At 38.4% G+C, this 24,618-nt stretch overlaps 4 protein-coding genes across 4 annotated transcripts; all 4 read left to right on the top strand.

Annotated features, from left to right (window-relative positions):
• Nucleotides 1-437: 437 nt before the first annotated feature.
• LOC130746018 (uncharacterized) lies at nt 438-3,034 on the top strand. The gene is made up of 3 exons (XM_057598515.1): nt 438-1,252; nt 1,453-1,558; nt 1,837-3,034. Exons 1-3 carry the CDS (start codon nt 602-604, stop codon nt 2,367-2,369), a joined length of 1,290 nt encoding a protein of 429 aa, XP_057454498.1. The 5' UTR covers nt 438-601; the 3' UTR covers nt 2,370-3,034.
• Nucleotides 3,035-9,144: 6,110 nt separating this feature from the next.
• Nucleotides 9,145-10,162, top strand: LOC130746017 (F-box/FBD/LRR-repeat protein At3g52680-like). Its single transcript, XM_057598514.1, has 2 exons — nt 9,145-9,613; nt 9,688-10,162. The coding sequence occupies exons 1-2, from the start codon at nt 9,473-9,475 to the stop codon at nt 9,970-9,972; spliced, it is 426 nt and encodes a 141-aa protein (XP_057454497.1). The 5' UTR covers nt 9,145-9,472; the 3' UTR covers nt 9,973-10,162.
• A 1,770-nt stretch (nt 10,163-11,932) lies between these two features.
• Nucleotides 11,933-12,295, top strand: LOC130744754 (uncharacterized). Its single transcript, XM_057596912.1, has one exon. It carries the CDS (start codon nt 11,933-11,935, stop codon nt 12,293-12,295), a length of 363 nt encoding a protein of 120 aa, XP_057452895.1.
• A 2,123-nt stretch (nt 12,296-14,418) lies between these two features.
• LOC130746014 (ATPase GET3A) lies at nt 14,419-23,472 on the top strand. The gene is made up of 7 exons (XM_057598509.1): nt 14,419-14,805; nt 14,892-15,016; nt 16,539-16,689; nt 20,762-20,872; nt 22,194-22,332; nt 22,400-22,515; nt 23,017-23,472. Exons 1-7 carry the CDS (start codon nt 14,554-14,556, stop codon nt 23,191-23,193), a joined length of 1,071 nt encoding a protein of 356 aa, XP_057454492.1. The 5' UTR covers nt 14,419-14,553; the 3' UTR covers nt 23,194-23,472.
• Nucleotides 23,473-24,618: the final 1,146 nt, after the last annotated feature.

The raw sequence follows: 24,618 nt of genomic DNA, 5'->3' as shown, positions 1-24,618 counted from the left end.
CCATTATTCTAATCATTGGACAACTAACCACCAGTTAAGTAGCCTCTCACTAGTAGTACTACTAATTTTCACATGCATGAAAAACACCAACATATCATTATTACATTTTCACCTCAATTTTCACCCCACATCCATGACTACAAAGAGTAAAAGATGTAAAAATGAGAGACCAAATTAGTGATTTAATAGGGGGAAATGGAAATGACATGATGATTCGGATACATATGAAAGCGTCCAAAATAAGTATTTAAAGGTTCGATCTTCAACTCTTATGAATGAAAAATCATATTTATCAATCTCTCACTACGTAGAATGTTGACAACAGTAAAATGATGAAGTCAACACCAAAAAAGAAGATGTAGAGCTTAAATAAGAGCCAACATAAGCAAAAAGTGAAGAAAGTTATTATTTAGTGAAAGTAAGAGTGTTATGTAAACTACCTAACATATATGGATTATATAGACATAGAGATCTCCACCTAGAAGAACCTACCTCATTCCTTCTTCTCCTTCTCCCACACCCTTTTATATTCACTCTCACACCCTCCAATTCTTCACCAACCACCATAATTTCTTCACCAACTTCCCCTCTTCCTCTCAAAATGAGCATGGAGGTGCAGCAGATTCGAAGGTTCAACTCAATGGAACGCAGGCCCAGAATGCTGAAGGACTTCCTCAGCGACAACCCAAACTCTTCATGCTCCTCAAGCGGCTTCAAATCACTCCCCAGAAAACAACCAAACGCCGTCGTCACAACAGGAACTGAACTCAATTCCTCAAAATCCACCTTCCAAACACTGCTTAACACCATCACCAGCTTCTCCTTCTTCACCGCGGCGAGAAACTCGTCGCCCTCTGTCCTCTCTCTCCCTCGGAGCCTCTCTCGCAAGCTCAGTAGAAGGAGAAAAAGCCGCCAAGCACGAACAGTGAAAATCAAGGACATCATACGGTGGAAATCGTTCCGGGACGTAGCGGAGGAGGAGGAAAACCTCCACCTCCACCGCCGTTCTTCTCTTCCTACACCGCCACCGCCGCCGTTGGATTTTCACCGTTGCGCGACGGAATCTACCACCACAGTAACCACCACTTGCAGTAGTAGTAGCTGTGGCTCTAGCTGGAGTGACGGTGATTTTTTTACATCTTTGTGGGAAGCGCAAAACTACGACGCCGAAGGCGGTAAAAATTCTTGGTTTTCACCTAATGTTGTCGGCAAGGGTTTGGTGCCACCGTACGCGGCGGTTGTGGGGGCCAAGGTGAGCAATTATCATTTGCATGTGCATCGTATTTTCAATTTGATTTTTTTTTCTTTTATTTATTTTGCAAATTAATATATGGAGAATTAAATAGAATTAATATTTTAATTCAAGTTAAAGCTGTTTTTGTAATTTTTTTTACTATGATAATGAGATTATTAATTATTTTGCTGATGAGAAAGAGTATGCAATCTTGACAGGAAGATTTAACTTCCCAAGAAGATGAACAACATAGTCCAGTATCAGTTCTTCATGTTGGAGCAGATGAATTTTCATCCTTTGATCAAAGTCTTGCCAATATTAAAAGTAAGTTCATTCTTTCCCTTCAATTTATGATCTCTTTTTAAGTCCTAATTCATTAATCAATCAATACATTCTTACACCACTCAACACAATTAACATTTTTGTAAGATTCAACTCAATGGTTTGCATTGGATTTTTCTTATCCATCAATTGGGCTTTCCTATGTATATAGACAAATCATTGGTTTTAAGCCTTGGTTTTATCATTTTCTTTTGGAATGTGACATGTTGTACTATCAAATTAGGGCTATACTAATAATATATCCTTCAATTTTGAAACAGGGAGAAAACAAAAGTTTATCCAAACTGTTGAGAAATTTGAAAGTCTTGCAAAATTTGACCAGTGTCTCTTGTTGGATGAGAACTCTGGCTATGATGAAGAACATGAAGAAGATGATAATGATGATTATGAAGCCCAAAAAGTTGAAGAGCAAGATTGGGTTGAGGAAAGGGCACAGCAGCTACTACTTAGTGTTAGAGCAACAACTAAAAGTTCACCAGTGCAGAGCTGTAAAGACTATTTGGATAGAGTTCTCTTGGATTTCTTCAGGGAAGGACTAGCTGGAAGTAGTAACCAAAATAGGAGGAATGGTGAGGAGTTTGAGTGGGAGATGTTGAGAATAGCTGAGGTTTGGATAAATGGATCATTTGCTGATGATGATATAGAGCATGTTAATAAGGATGCTTATATCAAAGGCATGGATAGGAGAAGTAGATGGAGTGGTTTTGGTGAGGAGAAAGAAGAGTTGGCTTTGCAAATTGAGGCAGCTATATGGCATAGTTTGGTTGCTGATCTTGAAGATCTGAATTGCTAAATGGTTTCTCCTTTCCATCTTCAGACCAAGTTCTTGAAGATCTCTAGGCCTTTTGCCACTCTTAAACCGAAATGTTCTGGCCTGCTTACAATGAGACACTGAAAGCCCAAGAATCAGAAAATAGGTCTCTTGCATCAGCCACTGAGATTTGAGACTTAAATGTTTTTTGGACACAGTCTAAATAACACTCATTAGAGCTTATGTACTAGAAAAAACACAGGATAAGCTCTAATAAGTGTTATTTGGTCTTCATCCAAACAGACTCCTACTTACCGTAGAAGAAACAGAGGATCCTACTAACCAAGTTTATAGAGATGTCTTCCTAACTTCCTTGTGGCAACAAGGGACAAAAGTATCATATTGGTGACTTATGAATTCTCTTGATTCTTCAATGAAGGGGTTGTATTGTAATGTGTACCTAAATTTGATGACTTAGGTGTTGGAGGGTAGTACTAGTAAGTCAAATGATGGATCTCGATCAAGGCATGACTCATGCCTATTCTTGTTAAGGTACAGGTTCTTAAGGAATTCTTTAATTGATTTGTAATTGATATTTAATCAGGTTTGCAAAACTATAAGTGCACTTATGAATTCAAGTTTCAGAAGTAAAAAGAATGTATTTGATATTCTAGAAGGGGATCCCCTATCTCCTTATCTTTTTATTCTTTGTGGTGAGGTGTTTTCTGCACTGATCAATAAGGCTGTATTAGCGTCCTCCCTTCATGGTATAAAAATTGCTAGAACTGCCCCTGTAATTTCCCATTTGTTGTTTGCAGATGACAGTGTCATTTTTGCCCGAGCCACGGTACAGGAGGCTCTGTCCATTAAGGCAATTCTTGCCAGTTACGAACAAGCTTCGGGTCAAGTCATTAACCTTGATAAATCGATGCTCTCTTGTAGCCGAAATGTGCCAGATGATTGTTTTCATGAGCTTAGACAGCTGTTGACTGTAAAGGCGGTGGAGAGCTATGACAAATACCTGGGGCTTCCTACCATCATTGGTAAGTCGAAGACTCAGATTTTTAATTTTGTCAAGGAGCGTGTTTGGAAGAAGCTTAAGGGATGGAAAGAGAGGTCACTCTCTAGAGCAGGGAGAGAGGTGCTTGTAAAAGCGGTGGCACAGGCGATTCCGTCCTATGTCATGTCTTGTTTTTTACTCCCTGACGGGTTATGTAATCAGATTGAGGGAATGATTAGCCGGTTCTATTGGGGCGGGGATGTAACGAGACGTGGTATGCATTGTCTTAGTTGGAAGGATTTGTGCAAGGCCAAGGATAATGACGGATTTGGGTTTAGAGATTTTAAAATGTTTAATTCTGCTTTAGTAGCCAAAAATTGGTGGCGTATCAAATCCAATCCTGAATCACTTATGGGGAAGGTTTATAGAGCGGTTTATTTCCCGTGAGGCACGATCCGTGGGGCTAAACGTGGCTATCGCCCGAGTTATGCTTGGTCTAGTATTATGCGATCTGGTGAGATCTTTGCAACTGGGGGTATGTGGAATATTGGTAATGGTAAAAGTGTTAAGGCTTGGTCAGACAAGTGGGTTCCAGGGACGGATACACTGGTGTATAGTGTGGAGCTTGCTCAACATTTTGGAGTCTCTCTTGTGTCTGACCTTATGCTGCCGGGCTTGCTGGCATGGAATAGGGAGCTTATCAATTTTATTTGTTGTCCGCCGACGGCGCGAGCGATTATGGCAATTCCTTTGCCTCTTGTCCCTCATGATGATGTTCTGTATTGGCCTTTCTCTTCAGATGGTCATTACTCGACCAAGTCAGGTTACCAATTCCTACGCCACAGCGCTGAAGCTGTTGTTGCGTCTTCTTCCCAGGTTCCCTCTCTTCCGCGTGCGGATTGGAGGAAGCTTTGGAAAGCTGATGCGCTCCCTCGATGCCGTGAGACGGGGTGGCGGGCGTGCCTTGAGGTCCTTCCGGTGAGAGCCTACCTTCATGCGCGCGGTTTGGTCACGGACCCGACGTGCCCGCGTTGTTTGGTAGCTCCGGAGACGGTCCAACATGCGTTGCTCTTTTGCCCGATGGTGCAGCCAATTTGGTTTGCCAGCTCTCTTGGTTTCCGCCTAGCTCATGAGTGCCGAGTGCACGAGTTTGTTTCTGATTTTATGCAGGTTGCAGACATGTCCAGCCTTGGAGCTTTTCTCACCTTGCTGTATGCGATTTGGATGGCCAGAAATGAGCTATGTTTCAAGGAGAAGGCTTCAACGTTGGAGCAGATTTTGACCCATGCAGCTTCACTCACACCGCTGCCACCTTTGGAGGGTCCTATGGTTCCGCAAGTTCACCGTCCCAACACTTGGTCCCGTCCACATCCGGGCACGTTCAAGATCAATTTTGATGCGGCGATGGCTCCTACCGGTGACGCAAGTTTCGGTCTTGTTGCTAGGAATTCTCATGGTGAAGTGTTGGCAGCAGCGTGCTCCTCGCATGGTCCAGCAGCATCTTCTTTGTTAGCGGAGGGGCTCTCTTTCCGTTGGGCGCTCGGTTTGGCTATGGATCTTGGTTTCCGGCGCGTCGTGTTCGAGACCGACTGTCTCCTTCTTTATGAGGCGTGGAAGCGCCGGGGTGGTTGCTCTATTTTAGACTCTTTGATATTAGATTGTCGTCGTTTGTCTTCTGGTTTTGATGCTTTTGATTTCAGTTTTATTCGCCGTACTGGCAATAGTGTCGCTGATGCTTTAGCTAAGCGTTCTTTTACTTTGGGTGTTTGGGTTTGGATTGAGGAGATCCCTCAAGACTTTTATGGCTTAGTCCAATCTGATGTAATGGCCTCTGAGCCCTCTGTTTCTTCGTAATTGAATGAATCATTTTCAAAAAAAAAATATTCTAGAAATAAAATAAAGAAGAAATAAAAATGTGTGAAAAAAACACGATTCCCTCTAATCAGATATAAATGTTATGCTATTTTCAATTTTGACTGAAGGAATATTTTAAAATGGAAGTTTAAATAAGTAGTTTACTAATTACTATACACAATTATTAATGGCACTAACAATAATACTTCTTTTTGGACCAATATTAGGTACTTTCACTAAAAAAAGACATGAGGCTCTATACTGGAAGCTTAATTAGATACTGAAAATGTCGAGCTAATTTTTTTTCATAATGGATATTAACTATTAAGCATAGAGAACATAAACGTAATCTTTTCGATGTACCAAAAAAAATTGGACATAAAACATAGATAAATAGGCGATGAAATTAGCCTGAACATCCCTCATGAATTTTTTATCACACATTCATGTCTTTCGATGACTCTTATAGTCCAGTCTTCTTATATATCTTTCCTTAAAAAATTCTCTTAATTTTTTCAGCATCGTGCTATTTTATCCCCAAATTAATGAGTTTTTGAATAGAATAAACTCTTTAGGTTTGCCTAATTATCAATTAAGGCTAAAAATTGGTGTTCCAATAATGATTATAATAAACATTGATCTAGCAGTTGGAATGTGTAACGGGAAACGTTGATAGTTACTCGAATGAGAATACAGTCCACTATATTGCCAAGGCAACACGCAAACGACAAGGATTGTACAACAAAACAAGTGTGTGGAATGTCGTCACAGGGGAGATAAGACACCGCTTACACATTAAATTAATCACTATGCCACGACTAAATAAAAAAAACACATTTATCACAAAAAAAACATTAAAAAATTATAATGTAAAAATAATATATTAATACAAAAATATCTTTTAGAAAATAACGCAAAAATCATAAAAACGCACAAAATAAATAAAAATGAATAGTAAAAAATATTAGTTGGTAAATAAATAAAGAATATTCTAATCTAATATTCTATTATATTCTAACAAAAATAAAGAAGAAATAAAAATGTGTAGAAGAAAAAAAAAGGGTGGAAAAAACACAATTCCCTCTAATCAATCATTAAGCACGGAATCAGCAACATACCACCAATCCAAAGCCTAGTCCATTGAATTTTCAAGGGAACAATGATATATACACACCTTTTTTATACACTTCATTTCCACCTATTTTTATTTCTATCTCTCTTCTCTTATCATCTATCACATCTTATACTTTTTCTCTCTTACTTTTTTTTTTCTTTCTATCTCTCTCATCCTCCACCTCTTTCCACCTAATTTAGAGGTGTAAACAAATAATTATTCTTTTCCAGGTGCAAAGCGGTTTCTTTTTTTTAATTCTATCTATCCACCAAGCTCATTCACAGCTTCCAATGATCTCGGAGACGCTAACGCTAAGAGGAAGAATAGAGTGTTTTGAGTCGCTCTCCTAGTCTTTGACCAAGTCTCGTAGTCTTATAACAGGTCCCCTTTTGCTTCAACTGTCTTGTTTATAGGTTCAATAATTGGTTGCTCTCTTTTTGTATCTCGATCGTTGACTGTGACATGGAGACTCTGGTCTCGCTTTGATGGTTACTGGTAGTTTGAATCTCTCCTCTTCTTTTATTTCGAGTGTTAGAGTCAACCATTTACTCTATGATGGCGTTTATTACATGGATTGAAAAATGATACTCATGAATCTTCATTCCCGGGAATATTAAAATGAAATTCTTATTCCCTAGAATCTTCAACAAATGTGTTTGGTAACTGTTTTGCAAACCCACATTCACTCAAACTCCATTTTGCAAACCGAAATCCAAACACACACTTAGGGCTCGTTTGGTACACCGTATTAGGCATGATAGTATAAGCTTATACAATACATTATGGGTTTATCCACTGTTTGGTGCTCACATTGTATTGTATAAGCTCATACAGCAATCTCCTCTTATACATCAAAATGATTGATTATTTAATCCACCCTATAGATGATGGATAAGGCATGATAAGAGTGCAATGTATAAATTATTTCTATATATTTAATCAACCGCCACCACAATCACCTTCCACCACCACCATTGTCAATGTCGCCGCCACCGTTGCCGGCACCACCACCATTGTGACGCCCCGATTTCTCGAGGGCCACTTTAGTAACCTTTCCCAAAAATTAAAAATGTTGACTAAACTTTCGGAGTTCCAAAAATGTGAGTATATTTTTTTTTCCAAAACATGCTCTTGCAAATGCATAGCAATTACCCAATAATAGATAATTTTATATCCATAAGTATTCGTACAAATAAGTCTTCAAAAGAAATATAAAAAGACTTCTTATACCCGACAAGCTCCTTGTGATCTCCTCACTGGGTAGACCACAAAATAGCAAAACATCGGAACCTACCCTTCCTCTAAAACCAAAAGAATACAAACTCATATGATCATCCTACAAGCTTCAACCAACAATGGTAATCTTTCTACCCAAAAGGCTCAAGTCTTACACAAGACTCTATTCCTCCTCCGAGGGATTCTCCTCGACGGTCAAACAATCGATCTCTGAGTAGATCTGCAACAGGGTTCTAGCATCAGCAGACGTGTAGTCAATCCCACGAACGACTTACGGTGCGCTTCACCGAGCTCTGATACAAAGCCATGGTACTTCATCAGATCATCATGGATCCTCCACATCAGCATCACCACTACGACTTTCTTGGGAGCATGGTAGTTGATCATGTTGTCGCCCATCACCTAGCAGTCGCTGGCCGCCCTAACACAAGCAATACATACAATGGCGTGTGAGGGTCAACTTCTAGAATATAGGTATATATATATATATATATATATAGATATATAATAGTAGGTCACACAGTATACACACAATCACATACTTATACGTTTTACGCTTACTCACTCAGACCTATTGATCACGTGACTTACGTAAAATACGAGGGTTATCCATGACAAACCTCTCAACACTCATAACAAGCAAGTTCACATAAGACCATATCCCAAATGACATCAAAACAATATATATAGAACATGTGAATAATAATTTATGGCAGTATAAGTCATATCATGTCTTATAGCAGGTTATCAAATCATAGATAACAATTAATCATCATCACATTAACAAGTAGAGTTAGATGCATGGTATGAAGTGCAATGTCATGCTAAAAAGATGCTCCGAAAAATATGGGATGGGCACCACCGAGTCAGTCCTAACACATGCTTGTGTTTTACCATTTATGCTCGGGTGCCACTTACTATTTCTGACATATTCAGATCGGTCATAACTCTCCTGGTTTAACCATTTCCGCCTGCTATGCCGAAGAAACACTTTTGGTGTTCTTCTTATGTGAAAACCCAATCTTATGACCGTTTATGGCTTCACCGAGGCCCAACATCCCATCGCATTTGACCTCAAAATGTATGCATGGTGCAATATGATTAGCCAAACAACGTATCGTCCTCACAACGCAAAGTGTCTAGCTAAAAATATTATCTCAAAGAAACACCCGAGGTAAACATCGATTCATCGACAAAAAGCTTCAACAAGCTATAGTGCTAACTACACTTAGTGACTTTTCCCGCCACTCAGGCCCATCCTCTAGACAGCCAAACAAACTGCTCAACGAGCAAAAGAAGGTGCTACCGCACTTAGGGTCTTTTCTAGTTACCCTGGCTCATCCCTTGGATAGCCAAACAACTACTCAACGAGCAAAAAGATGCTACTCGCACTCAGTTTTTTCCTCAACACTAGGATCGCGTAAATAGGCATTAGTTCAAGTGAGCACAATCCAACATAACATATGCACAAATATGAGCTTAAGGATTATATTTGAACACATCATTTTATCATTAGAAGTAAAAAAGTAATTTCCTGCAGTAGTATTATTACCTTAGTAGAATTGGGCCTCTACGGGCTTTGAATGAAGAGTCCATTTATCCTCTGCTATAGGGTAGAAACCCCTCTACCATTCCCCTTTGTCTCAGTGGCGGCCTCCTCCCTCAATCTCATATGGAGGACGACGACGACGACGACGACAGGATTAGCAGTTTACCGGACGAGATCCTCTGCCACATATTAAGCTTTGTGGAAACCAAAGAAGCTTGTGCAACGAGGGTTCTTTCGAAGCGGTGGAAGTCAGTGTGGCAGTGGAGTACATCCCTTACTGCGGACTTCGATGACGCCTGCTACACCAATTCCGAAGAATCTTATCGCCTTTTTCTTGACTACCTCTATATGGCTTTCACCGCCATATATCCATCTTATATGAGCCTCAATGGATGTACCACTGCAACAGTTTCCCCATGTTTCACAATTTAATCCATCTTCAGCTTGTCTACCAACGCTATAATGCTCATTGGTCTCAGGTGCTGGAATTGCTCCATCATTGCCCCAAGCTTCAACTTCTTGCCATAAACCAGGTATGCTATGCTTACAAAAAAATTAGGATTTTTCACATGTTTTCATTTATTTATTGTGGCTTTATTGTTCACAGCCGGATATTCATAGCTTTCACTTTGAACAAATTCAAAAAGGAGAGTGGCAATTACCACCATCTGTTCCTCAATGCCTTCTATTACACCTTAAAAGATGCTATCTAAATCATTATAGAGGCACCAAACCTGAGTTTGAATTTGCAAGATATAGTATGCACAATGGAAGGTTTTTAAAGAGCATGACCATATCCACTGGTATTGCCAAAAATCCAAAGTTTAAGATGTTAAAAGAATTATCCTCATGCAAGAGGGGCTCTGCAACTTGTAGGCTTTGCTTCAAATGACAACACTCAAGATTTTCTATGCAAGAGGCGCTTTGCAACTTTGAGACTTTCCTTTCATTTCCTCCCTTTTATTTTTATCTAGTAGCTAGTTACAAGGATATGGATTTCGTCTTAATTTTATTTTGTACTAATGAACAATCATTGCAAATTTAAGATATGGTGCTCAAGTGTGTGGCAATTGTATGTTCCATTTTGATCTTATGTTAACCTCCATGGAATTATAGTATAAACCTTCTCTCAAACAAGTACAGTATTACTAGTATTTTGTATGAATTTTGTAGCAGAATTTGGTCAGAATTAATTTTTTAAATAAGATTTTTCTATCTTTTCAAAAAGAAAGGGTTATTACTTGTACCAATATGCAGTATGTGGAGGAGCACTGGAATCTATCATAAGCCCAATGCATTTTCCTCTCATGATATTAGTTGTGTTGTCTCAAATCGAATTTGTTCTGTTTTCACTTTTCATTTTCATGGCATTTGATACATATCCAGATAACTTGCTGCTCCATTCCCCAAATACCCCTTTTGTGTCTGGGTGTGTGTTTATAAACAAGAGTTGGCTTTGCAAATCGAGGCAGCTATTTGGCACAGTTTGGTTGCTGATCTTGAAGATTTGAATTGCTAAATGGTTTCTCCTTTCCATCTTCAGACCAAGTTCTTGAAGATCACTAGGCCTTTTGCCACTCTTAAACAGAAATGTTCTGGCCTGCTTACAATGAGGCACTGAAAGCCCAAGAATCAGAAAATAGGTCTCTTGCATCAGCCACTGAGATTTGAGACTTAAATGTTTTTTTGGACACAGTCTAAATAACACTCATTAGAGCTTATGTACTAGAAAAAACACGGGATAAGCTCTAATAAGTGTTATTTGGTCTTCATCCAAACAGACTCCTACTTGTTATTTGGTCTTCATCCAAACAGACTCCTACTTACCGGAGAAGAAACAGAGGATCCTACTAACCAAGTTTATAGAGATGTCTTCCTAACTTCCTTGTGGCAACAAGGGACAAAAGTATCATATTGGTGACTTATGGATTCTCTTGATTCTTCAATGAAGGGGTTGTATTGTAATGTGTACCTAAATTTGATGACTTAGGTGTTGGAGGGTAGTACTAGTAAGTCAAATGATGGATCTCGATCAAGGCATGACTCATGCCTATTCTTGTTAAGGTACAGGTTCTTAAGGAATTCTTTAATTGATTTGTAATTGATATTTAATCAGGTTTGCAAAACTATAATTGCACTTATGAATTCAAGTTTCAGAAGTAAAAAGAATGTATTTGATATTCTAGAAATAAAATAAAGAAGAAATAAAAATGTGTGAAAAAAACACGATTCCCTCTAATCAATCATCTTAAGCCCATAATCAGCACCATACAACCAATCCAAAGCATGTTCCATTGAATTTTCAAGATGGAAAGCGGTTTCTTTTATAAATTCTGTCTACCAACATGTATGATGGCAGTTCCACTACTCAACTACTCACTCCACCTGCATATATGTAAGGAACATAAATATTATGTGTAACCACGAAAAATTGCAAGAAAACTTGATGAGTTATTTAATGGAAATCACAAGATGGTGAGTTAACTACCAATTCTTCTGAATTTTTTCCCTGAATGAATTTCACTTATTTAAGAAAAATGATGAAAAAAAAGAGTGATACGATACGTGATAGAAAAACAAGAATGGCATAGGAAGAGAAAATAGAAATGAAATGAAAGAGGAAGCGTTTTCATGTGCGCAAAAGAAAAGAAGGGTAGTTTGGCATGGAAAAGAAGGTGGTGGACTCACGTCAACAACTTCTTGCCCCATTTCTTCTGCCTCAGCCCTCAACTTAACCCTCTTTCTAAATAACCGCCAAAAACTGACCCTCACACCCATCACACCTCATCTTTTTGTTTGCTTTATAACTTTCCTATCCCTCTCTTATCTCTTTGTGGAACCGATTGATTGATATGGCTTTGAACTACCCCATCAGAAAGGGACCACCAATCTTCTTCTTGATCTTAAATTCAAAAGCCATAGCTGATGCAGCTTCATGCTACTGTGCTTTTGTTCTCGTGGCCCTCCTCCTACTAAGCATATCAGGATCAGACACCACCTCTCATGATCTTCATCTTCCAAATCATATCATCATGTCCCGGCGGCCTCCATGTGATGAAATCTATGTGGTTGGAGAAGGTGAGACACTTCACACGATCAGTGACAAGTGTGGTGACCCCTTTATAGTGGAGAATAACCCTCATATCCATGACCCTGATGAAGTCTTCCCTGGTCTCGTTATCAAGATAATTACGCCGCCTTCACATTCATCATAGCTACAACCTACAAGCTTTGTGTGTCCATGTGTGTGTTAATTCCCCAAGATGGTGAGTTAACTACCAATTCTTCTGAATTTTTTCCCTGAATGAATTTCACTTATTTAAGAAAAATGATGAAAAAAAAGAGTGATACGATACGTGATAGAAAAACAAGAATGGCATAGGAAGAGAAAATAGAAATGAAATGAAAGAGGAAGCGTTTTCATGTGCGCAAAAGAAAAGAAGGGTAGTTTGGCATGGAAAAGAAGGTGGTGGACTCACGTCAACAACTTCTTGCCCCATTTCTTCTGCCTCAGCCCTCAACTTAACCCTCTTTCTAAATAACCGCCAAAAACTGACCCTCACACCCATCACACCTCATCTTTTTGTTTGCTTTATAACTTTCCTATCCCTCTCTTATCTCTTTGTGGAACCGATTGATTGATATGGCTTTGAACTACCCCATCAGAAAGGGACCACCAATCTTCTTCTTGATCTTAAATTCAAAAGCCATAGCTGATGCAGCTTCATGCTACTGTGCTTTTGTTCTCGTGGCCCTCCTCCTACTAAGCATATCAGGATCAGACACCACCTCTCATGATCTTCATCTTCCAAATCATATCATCATGTCCCGGCGGCCTCCATGTGATGAAATCTATGTGGTTAGAGAAGGTGAGACACTTCACACGATCAGTGACAAGTGTGGTGACCCCTTTATAGTGGAGAATAACCCTCATATCCATGACCCTGATGAAGTCTTCCCTGGTCTCGTTATCAAGATAATTACGCCGCCTTCACATTCATCATAGCTACAACCTACAAGCTTTGTGTGTCCATGTGTGTGTTAATTCCCCCCCCCCATGCACTAATAGAAGTGAATTTGGTTTTCTTCTTAACTCTTTAGCCTAGGAGCTAGATTATTCTTAAAACTGCGTTATCTGTGTTCCATACGTGATTGCAAATTTTGATTTGCGCCTGCTTGAATTGATGACTAAATCATTCATCAGATTCCCATGTTTCTTTGATGGGGAGGTACTTAATTGTTGCTATATGATCTTGGTCCCACTGCCACTACGGTTGGGGCTACATGTAACCGGTAAATCATGGACTAATGTTGACAACATTAGTAAAAACTAAGGGAAACATGTTTATTTTGAACATTAGAGATACAAAATCTATTCACATACATTAGACATATATATATTTGTGACGTTTTTACTTTTTTACCGTCTTTAAAAATTGCTGCTCATGTTTGTTGTGGTTAAAAACTGTTAAAAATATGTATGTTCGTTAAATTTTGTATGTTCATGCTCAAAAACTAATTTGTCTATGGGGTTGATGATGAGGAGTACTAAAGTACAATTTCCAAATGTTTTCCTTGTCAAGAATCTATTGATAGACATTAGACATATATACATTTAGGACGTTTTTACTTTTTACCGTCGTTAAAAATTGACTCTCATGTTTGTTGTAGTTAAAAACTGCTAGTAATATGTATGTCCGTCAAATTTTGTATGTTCACGCTCAAAAAGTAATTTGTACTTCTCGACTCGCAACTCATTGTGGGCTAGAGTTAGACGGATGTTTCCATCTGTCAACCCTAATTTTTATTGTTATTGTTGTTGTTAGGTTTTAGCGAAGATGCTAGTAGAAGACGAAGAATGATGAAGATGGTAGAAGAATTTTGGGAAGATGATGAGTGGTGGTGGGTGAGAAAGGAGGAGGAGTAGTGGTGGTTGAGGTGGAGGAGTGATGGTGACAAGTGGAGGACCAAAAGTCCAAAACTACAACCAGCAAAATGTGTCCTCGAATGATAGTTCAAGTGGTAATAGTTAGGACATAAGCTTTGGGTGAGATGAAGGATGAAGGGTCCGAGTTCAAACCCGAAGGAGGGATTTATTTTTTGGTACATCGGAAAAAAAAAATTACACCCGTCAGGAATCGATCCATGAACCTCCCCTTTTAATTTACGAACACTTCTAACAACTAAACATTTACCTAAAAAACAAAAAACAAGGAGCAAAATGTTATTTAATTAAAATAATAAAATGTCACATGAGCAAAAACATTAGTAAAAAACTTTTTTCTCCTGTTTTTGTTTTTAAAGATAATGATATTACATTTAAAAAAAAGATTATGATATTTGAGTTTGGGTGACATCAATCTAAGATTTCGATTTGGAATTCAGTTGGAACTCTGTAAACAAGAGATTCGCCGGCACGGTTGAAGTGCAGTGTTGTGTTGTGTGCATTCAATTTCATCATAGATTCGATTCGATGGCGGATCAAGTAGAAGGAACGGTGCAGAACGTTCTGGAACAAGAGTCTCTCAAGTGGGTCTTCGTCGGCGGCAAAGGCGGCGTCGGAAAAACCACTTGCAGCTCCATCCTCTCCATCCTTCTCGCCTCCGTCCGCTCCTCCGTTCTCATCATCTCCACCGACCCCGCTCACAATCTCAGCGACGCTTTCCAACAACGCTTCACCAAAACCCCCACTCTCGTCAATGGCTTCTCCAATCTCTATGCCATGGTCTCTCCCCGAGAGTCCCTTCTCCTTTTTATCTATTCTAGGGATTGAATTCTTTGTGTAATTCTGTGTTGTGATCCCTTTTGTAGGAGGTGGATCCTGCTGTTGAGCATGAGGACATGGGTAGTTCTGATGGGATGGATAGTTTGGTCTCAGAGCTAGCTGGTGCTATTCCTGGAATTGATGAGGCCATGAGCTTTGCTGAGATGCTCAAGTAACTAAACTATACTTTCTCTCTTTTGCAATCTTGTTGGACCCTTAGATTATCCAAGGCTAAGCAATTTTTTCGATTTGTCTAAACTTTGTTAAGATTAAATTATCAGAGAAAAAGTTTAGGTAGCATTCATTCATTGTAATAATGATGCTAGAGCACTAGAGCTTCATGTTAGGTGGTTTGTCATATGTGGAGAAACTTGTACAAGTATTGGAATTTAGGGTAGGCCAAATGGTTGACAATCCTAGAGTTTGAGGTAAAAGCAAACCAAGGAAAATTATTTGTCAAACCATACTTAGATTTAAATGGTCTAGATCACATAACATTGTGCGAGATATATAACCACTCATGCAGTACTTTATTGTGCGAGATATTCAAGACTTTGGCGATTAAGATTCATATTGGACTTCATTTATGATAGAACATTGTTGCCTTGTTTTATCCATGTAACCAATCACACCTAATCTGAAATGACCTTGATTGTTGCTGTTATTCAAATGTGTGAAGATAAAATTTCAAAGAGCAGAACATTATCTTCATACTCATTATATCCTGTTATATGGAGCCTTTAGACTAATATTAAGATCTTACTCAGGATTTTATGAATAAAACGCATAGCCTGTGATGAGTATATATTTCATATTTCTAGACCTGAGCCATCACTATGGCTGGGCTGATGGTATTGGTAGCAATGTTGGTATGCAGTGGTGGGATGGCATAGCTCCTCACATGTCTTTAGGTAATTGATTTCAATAGGAAATTAAGATGCTGGGAATCCTGATTTATCTCTCTATCCCACAAAATAGCGTAGTTAAAAAAAAGGGTCCTATCATAGGTTTCTAAGGAATCCTTCTAAAATCCTGTGGATAAAATGCAGAGTTCTCACTATTGCGCTGGTAAAAATTAATACAAGACTAAAGAGTATACGGTAGGCATATGGGTCATGAGAGGGCACTGTTCCCGCCATGTGTATGCTCCCTTCATACTTGATGATGGGTCTAAAAGGTCAAAGCAAACATGTAACATCAAAGGGTGACTACTGACTATTGATTTATAGAAGAAAAGGGTGAACCTTATGGCTTTGAAAACATCTTATATCTAAATAATCATTATTTTCAATTGAATCTGTTAGGATCCAACTGGAAGGTATGAGACTTGAGTCACACATTAGATGTATGGCATTCCAGTATGGAGTTTATGAGGCCTTGGGCTCTCTAACTACATATGCTAGCTTTTGTAGTATGGTTCTCCCAAGGTTCTTATCAGAATCCGTGTGTAGTAATCTCAAAAATCTAAAGTTGGATGCATAATTTGTATTGACAGTACACTGAACTGTTCAATTATTTATTCATTTGCATAACACACTTAGCTATGTTTGATTCATCTATAAATTTATTAAATCTGTTAACAGTTAAACAAGTTTGTGATGCTGCCATTTCTGGATTTGGATTGAATGTGACTTTTCAACTTAATTGTTTTCTTTTATTCTTCATTGTGTTTTGATCTATAATAATTTTTACAGATTGGTGCAGACAATGGATTATTCTGTTATTGTATTTGATACTGCTCCCACTGGCCATACACTTAGACTGTTGCAATTCCCATCAGTTTTAGAAAAGGGTCTTGCAAAAATGATGTCTTTGAAAAATAAGTTTGGTGGTTTATTTAATCAGGTATGAACTTAAGGCTGACATATTGCATCGTGTGATATTTTCTTTACTACTTTGAAGTTGACTCAGTTGCATTTCAGCTTCTAGGCTGTAGGTTCAGATTTTATTTTTTAGTTTGAGCCTAACATCTTCTTTCTTCATAGTAGTTCCGGGGGATCAATGCAATATAGCATTTTTTATTCATGCATACAGAAAACTTGTTTCTTGATCTTCCATCAGATTAGTTTGTTAGAGAAAACAGAAAGAGAGAAAAAGAAATGCATCTGAAAACTTCTATTATGAATTGGTTAAACTGATACAGAGAAGATGAATCCTTATATAGGATTGTAGAAGCTTGTTCAGCAAGTTAAGCTAACAACCTAACTGCTATAACTACTCCTAACTGAATTGACAGCTGGCATAACAGAATTGACAGCTAACATAACAGAATAACAGAAAAGACTAGTGTGTCCAGCTGACATTCCAGCTGGCACAAACACAAGTACACATAGGCGATATTTTCATATCCCTAACCTTCCTATTCACTCTAATACACCCCCTCAAACTGAAGTAGGTGACAACATAAGATGTTTGTCAACTACATTCAGTTTTACAAGGTGCAGAACTTGAAACACTAGAATTCACTAATGAAGAAGGCAAATCAATAGCAGAAGATGCTTTGTTTCCTACAGGCTGAGAAGCTAAGCCAGCCTGTGCCAGTGGCTGAGAATGCAAAGAAGACTGAAACAAAGAAGCTTTAACAGGAGAGTGAGACACAGCTTGTGAGGGTGGTCCATCAAAGTAATAAAGACCATCATCACCAACACTTCCAGTGAGAAGAAGTTCAGAGGTGTCCTGATGACGAACAGCACAAAAATTGGCATGAAAAGTGAAGTAAACATTATTATCTTTAGCAAAACGACTAACACTAACTAGATTCTTTGTAATAGAAGGAACAAGGAGCAACTTATTAAGAATTAAAATAGCTTTAGGATTAAAAAGAGAGGGAAGAGTGGCTGAACCTATGGACTGAATTGGTAATCCTTGACCATTGCCCACCAGAAGTTGATCTTGTGTTGCTAGAGGCACATTATCCACAAAAATGCCAGGATTGTTTGTCACATGATGTGTGGCCCCAGAGTCAGGACACCAATTCACTTGAGGTGCAGCAGTGAATTGTGTAGAAGATGCAGGAGCAGTAGTCAACATGGCCTGAGGAGCAACATCAGTGGGAGCTGGATGTTGTGGAGACCTTGGAAAAGTGGTTGGCTGAGGAGCCCAAGGTCTTGCAAATTGCATACCAGCAGCTTGTGGAAATTGCATTCCAGCAGCTGGAGGAAAATGCATTCCAGTTGGTTGAGGAAATTGCATGCCAGAGATAGGTGGAACACACCAAGGAGGCCAAGTAGGCATACCAGGACCTGAATTAGCATTAGAACCATACTGTGGATACATGGGATTGTAGGATGCATAAGGTGTAATCCCAAAATTAGCCATAGAAGGAAAACCCCCAAATTGCATTGGAGAAAACCCTAAATTGGGACTAACATTCCCAAATTGACCAGAATTTCCAGATTGTCCAGAATTACCATGAGGATTAGTACCAGGAGCAACTCCTGAAGGGCGTGACCAGCAAGAAGCTGTGTCATGACCCCATTTGTTGCAGTATGTGCACTGGACATTGCGTCCTCTCCCGCGCCCGCGTCCTCTGCCATAGCCACCAAAATTGCGATTTTGTTCATCGCGACTCTCATAGCCAGAAGCAACAGTACCATCGAGTGGCTGGGAAGAAGCGACACTGGTTGTAGGAGGTTGCGGCGCTGGCGATGGCGGCGCCGGAGTAGGCTGAGTCCACAGAGCTTGTGGCGGCGGCGCCGGTGCAGTAGAAGATGAAGGCGGATTTTGCGCCTGTGCAAGGAACACTGCAGGAGTGGTTTCAGCTTGTTGTTTCTTTCGCATCCTATCAAATCGTGCTTCATGCGAAATCACCATAGCTTCCACCTCAGAAATCGAGTAGTAGGTTGTTTGGTTGTAGATAACCGTCATCAAAGCACTGTACTCTTCAGAGAGACCATCGAAAATAGCTTCCAGATGATCACGGAAAGTCACAGGTTCTCCAATTGAAGCAAGCGTATTCACAATCGTTTTGATCCTTTGCAGAAATTCAGAAGCAGTTTTGGTACCTTTTGTGATGTTCTTCAACTCATTCCTCAATTGTGTTGACTGAGCACGCGATTTGGCATTGAAAAACGAGTGAATCTCTTCCCAGATCTGCCAAGAGTGCACACACTGGATCACATTGGGAAGAATCGAAGGCGAAAGCGTAGAAAGAAGCCAGGTGAAGAGGAATGAATCCTGTTGCTCCCAATCTGAAAACTCAGGATTCACATTCTCCATGATTCGATCTTCCTCAGTCAAGAATTTCACAGGAATTTGAGGAGGATCTTGAACGAATTTCTGCAGCTTGTGAGATCTGATGACACCTTCTACTTGTTGCTTCCATGAGTAAAAGTTGGAATCATCAAGCTTGATGCTCAATTTGTGAGAGAATGCTTGAGAAAGAGAATTCGTAGAAGAAGGAGTAGGCAGAGAAGAAGGTGAAGACTCCATAGCCATGGATCTTAAGCTCTTGATACCATGTTAGAGAAAACAGAAAGAGAGAAAAAGAAATGCATCTGAAAACTTCTATTATGAATTGGTTAAACTGATACAGAGAAGATGAATCCTTATATAGGATTGTAGAAGCTTGTTCAGCAAGTTAAGCTAACAACCTAACTGCTATAACTACTCCTAACTGAATTGACAGCTGGCATAACAGAATTGACAGCTAACATAACAGAATAACAGAAAAGACTAGTGTGTCCAGCTGACATTCCAGCTGGCACAAACACAAGTACACATAGGCGATATTTTCATATCCCTAACCTTCCTATTCACTCTAATATAGTTTTTCTTTTGAGTAGATGGTTCTCTGGCAATTAAGTCAAATCATCAGAACAGATGCTTTTCATGTGAGATGTTATTATTTCAGTTTCAACTTCCCATCACAGTTTTCCATTCCTTGATGTAATTCTTTTTCGCCCAGAAGTTTCTTCCATACAAAAAGGATGTATTTTGGTGATTTAGTCCCTCTAACTATGTTGTCTTTCTCGGCACTAAATTCAAGAGGGAACATGTGGATGTATGTTGTCCATCATTTTAGGTTTGAATCACACAGCAGACCTCTTTGATGATGTAAAATACTATTGATCAGTTTCTATATCGTAGTTGTGGTGTCTAAATTCAATTGAATGGCATCATTTGACACCATCTGAATTACTTTCTGTAGTACTGTCATTTCCCATCAAATTAACATTACATTTTTTGTTTGAGAGGTTTTGGGAGGAAGGATTTTGAATTGAAAATGTAGCTTTCCATTGTGAAGGATGGAAATCAATGTGCTTATGTGCCCCATTTGTAAAAGTTTTCTGCCCTAATATGGGGAAAGTGACTTTTTCATAGAATCACCAAGACACCCCTGGTTACACACTTACGCTTCTCAATTATTAAATGCACTATTTTTCTTCTACACTGAGTTTTAGATAAATTGGTAACAATGTGCACAACTCATTAATTATTTTCTTTCCTTCCCTTTTCTATCCAATCAAACGTGTGGAGAATTCTTCTACTTTCAACCTGTTTTTATTGGAGCTTATCTAGTATTTTTTTTCCTTTCTCGTAGTTAAGCTCCAATAAGTCCGCATCCGAATGGACTCTTTCTTTTCATTTTCTCTCAATTTTCAACTCTTCTAAACAAACCATGAAATCCACTCGTTTTCTCACTATTTTCTTTCCATCCAATTTTGTTTCTTCTCACTTTGTTTCTTTTCATTTTCTTTCACAATCCAAACACAGTGTATTGAATAGTCCAAACACTTTCTAGTATGAAAATATATTGTTTTGGTCCTCCTGGTGCTGGATAACATCTTTTTTATTCATGCGATTTAACTATTCTATCACCTAACTTGGGGGCAAGCTTCATTGATGATTCATGAGATGGCTTGTATTAGCTTAATTATCTATTCTGTAATTATAATTTTTTTAACTTTCATCACAGATGACTCGGATGTTTGGCATGGGTGACGATTTTGGTGAAGATGCAATTCTTGGGAAGCTTGAAGGCATGAAGGATGTAATTGAACAAGTTAATAAGCAATTCAAAGATCCAGTAAGAATTACATTTAGTTTCTGTTTATTTGTTTTGGAAATGATGATTTCTTGTTTATCCTTCAAAGAGTTTTGGCTTATATTGTTGCAGATCAATACACTATAGTTTATATTTATATTTTTTGTACATTTAAACTTTTTTTTTGTATATTCATGAAAGAAATTTACACTATAATCCTTGGAAACTAATCTAATTATGGAAGGAACTTGGAAGATTGAACTGACACATGTTGCTAGTTGTACAGTTATAGTATTGGTACTCGGTATGTTATACAGTATGCAATCTCTTCAAAAATATTAGGTAGGAGTACCACTTAAATTTAATATATTTAACATAAATACTGGATAAGAATGGAAGGGAACTGAGTGAATAGAGAAGGTGAAGGGAGCAAATAATGGAACACTGAAATAGAGAATCACAATTCAGAGGTTGCAGAGCAGTGCAAACAGAATCAAGGACTGGAGCAGAGGAACAGAAGGGAGGGGAATGAGCCATTGCCGCTGGAGCTGGAATCAATCTGTTGGCCATTTCTTCTGCTTCCTTGAGCACTGAATAGAGGAAACGAGAATGCACTGCTACCTGCACAGTGTCATCGCTGGACCGGCAGCAGGAACTAGTACCAACGGTTACTACAACCACTGTAGTCATAGCCTTTCCTGAACAGAGGATGCGAGATTTATAGGATAGGAGTTGAAGTTTGTCTTAGAATCTGGGAAGATGAACAAGATGAGTGAAAGCTGAAAAACCCTTATGCTGCTGGCTTTAAATGGCAGCCTTTTGCTACAAGCCATATCGAGCCACATACCCAATTTCTAAAAGTAAAAAACAAATGATATCATTGATATGTACTACCTAGGCATGTTATTTTCTTTTCATTTGATCAATTGCCAATAGAGTGAGGTTCCATTACTGCAGAAAAAAAGGATGTACCATATAATTTCGATAAAAAAGTACGGGCTTACTTACTTTCAGTTACTCTTGTGTGCACCCGTGTTCATTGTCTGTCACGTCCCACAATTTTTTTTAAACCTCTTGAACATAGTTTCTAATTTCTATATTTATGCTCAATAGGTAGGGTATCAGTTTCTTTTTACTTGAAGTGTTGGATGTTGATATATTGTGTAATGATTAGATTGGTCCTGTTCTTTTGTTGTATAATTTTTGTTCACATCATTTTATAATTTATAATAAAAAAATAATATGTATTGGTTAGTGTCTTTAAATTATGCATGTATAATTATGTATTTGGTTTTTCATTTCTGTTGCATTAGTTACCCAATCTCCATTAAATAACTACTTTTTGTATTTTCTTTATTCATAGGATATGACAACCTTTGTATGTGTTTGCATTCCCGAATTCCTCTCACTATATGAAACAGAGAGATTGGTTCAGGAACTTACGAAGTTTGAGATTGACACGCACAATATCATCATTAATCAAGTAATCTTTGACGATGAAGGTAATGTGCTTGTTATTTCCTTGCCTTGCCTTATAAACATAGTCTGTTAATCTGCTTATCCTTGCAGATGTTGAATCCAAGTTACTTAAAGCAAGAATGAAAATGCAGCAGAAGTATCTGGACCAGTTTTACATGTTGTATGATGACTTTAACATTACGAAACTGCCATTGCTCCCAGAAGAGGTAAGTTGTTGTATTCTTTATGTTCTGAGAAGGTTCATTCATATGGATGAGTACGACATATATAATTACAAAGTTTTAATGTTCCTGGCTTGGTGATGGTAGAAGAGCCTTTTGTAGTAGTTTGTGAAAACCATTAAAACCATGTCAGTAGTTTTTTTCCATCAGTTATTGGGGCCGTTTGTCTTTGCTTATTTTGTGAAATAATCAGTATTTTTTGAACTGTTTGTGTATACTTTTGAAAAAAAGCTGAAATCTCGTTATTTCTTTAAGCTATTTCTAGTAGCTTTTGAGACAATCAATTATTTCCATTGGATCTTAAAGTGAAAAGAAATTTTGTATTTATAAAAAAACAAAAATCAATTTCTGCTGTTCAAAAAATCTCTTAAAATAAAATTTATTTTTTATTCAACTTAAAACCACTTATTTTTTAAGCAGACACAAACGGGCCCATTATTCCCTGCTTGTTGTATCAGCTTTTGATTAGGCAGTATAAATTGATAGGTTACCGGCGTTGAAGCTCTAAAAGCGTTTTCGAGACATTTCACGACACCGTATCAACCCTTAGCTAGTAGAGACCAAGTAGAACGGTTAGAGCAGAGAGTATCAGGACTACAACACCAGTTAAAAGAGGCTGAAGAAGAATTGGAGAGAGTCAAAAGAGGGAAGCACAGGGCTTGAATGGCATCCATTCATGAATAATGTCATTTTGGTTCACATTCTTTTTAAGTTTACATTGGATAAAGCATCCTCTTCTGTGTTGGGCTGCCAATATGTGTCAATTATCTATTTCCTGCTCTACTTAATGTCACAACGAGCTTTCTCATGTAAACCAAAAAAAATAAACAGATATAAATGTTAAGGTAGTCTAATTTGTTTCAGGAATATTCTTTACTTGTCTCTTTCAGATTGTGACTCAGATAATTTCTTATGAATATTCTTTCCTTGTTCTGTTTTGAACTTTCGAAGGTAAAGGTGACATGTTAAAATGTCCAATTGTCCACTAAGAAAGAACTCTGGTTGTTGTTGGGGCAACTGAGTTTAGCAATATCTATCTTCATTCCAGAACCAGGTGATCTTTTTTAGATAGTGTGTGCCGCTATAAGTAGATGAAGATGAATTTGGATCCTCTCCTGCAGAAATTTCTGTCCAGCCCCTCCTGCAGTGTTATAATCCGTTAGATTCATCTTATGGTCCATAAAATTTTACTCCTAAAATTATAATATACATTAAATGACATCTCTTGGATGCATCTAACAGTGCACAACTACTTCTGGACAGCTATTTCCTCTGCTTCAGTTTGTGATATGCGTTTAGTTTTTGGATCACCATCAATTCTCACCACCACTGTTTTCTATTGATATCCTTTGAGATCACCTCACCATATCAGATCAACAATTTCCCCAACGACCCAAGCAATCCATTAGAAATAATGACCCAGATCAAAGCATCAAAGTAAATAGTCTCAAAGCATCAATTTTTACCAACTCATGGAAACCAATCTAAAACCCCAAGGACTTAAACATGTTACTATTGATCGATAAACCTTTAAAAATTGAAAATACCAGATTTTGAATAAAAATGCAGTACGAATCTAATCTGCAGAGGAACTGCAATGAAATCGCCGGTGGGTGGGGACGTCGGAAAGGCCGCGGCAAAGGGTTTTTTTTCTCGTCGCCGATGAAGGCGTGGTGACCCTTAAGGGTGATGAACCAGACGAAGCCCGGTGAGAGGAGAACCAGTTATTGTTCATCGGAACAGAGCTTCTCTCACAACAGACAAGGAAGAATGGGTGTTACTTAGGTTTCTGTTTAGAGAAGACTATTTAATTTCAACCATCAGATTAATCTTACAGCTGAGATTAACTTTCAGTATATAATTATTATAATTTTAAAACTAGAATTTTCTGGACCACAAGATGAATCTGACAGACAATAATACTGCAGAAGAGGCTGGAAGGAAAAATCAGCAGGAGAGGATCCGGATTCAGATGAAGATCCTCTCATGTGTAAATTTTCTCATGTTGGAATTTTGTATTTATCTCTCTCTTCATTTGCATTAAATAGGTGGACCCTAAGAATAATTATGAAGAGAAAGATTGATATG

Source organism: Lotus japonicus, chromosome 3 (genome assembly GCF_012489685.1).
Source record: "Lotus japonicus ecotype B-129 chromosome 3, LjGifu_v1.2".
Lineage (NCBI taxonomy): Eukaryota > Viridiplantae > Streptophyta > Magnoliopsida > Fabales > Fabaceae > Lotus > Lotus japonicus.
The sequence above is the reverse complement of the archived record's forward strand: the minus strand, read 5'-3'. Positions and strand labels throughout refer to the sequence as shown.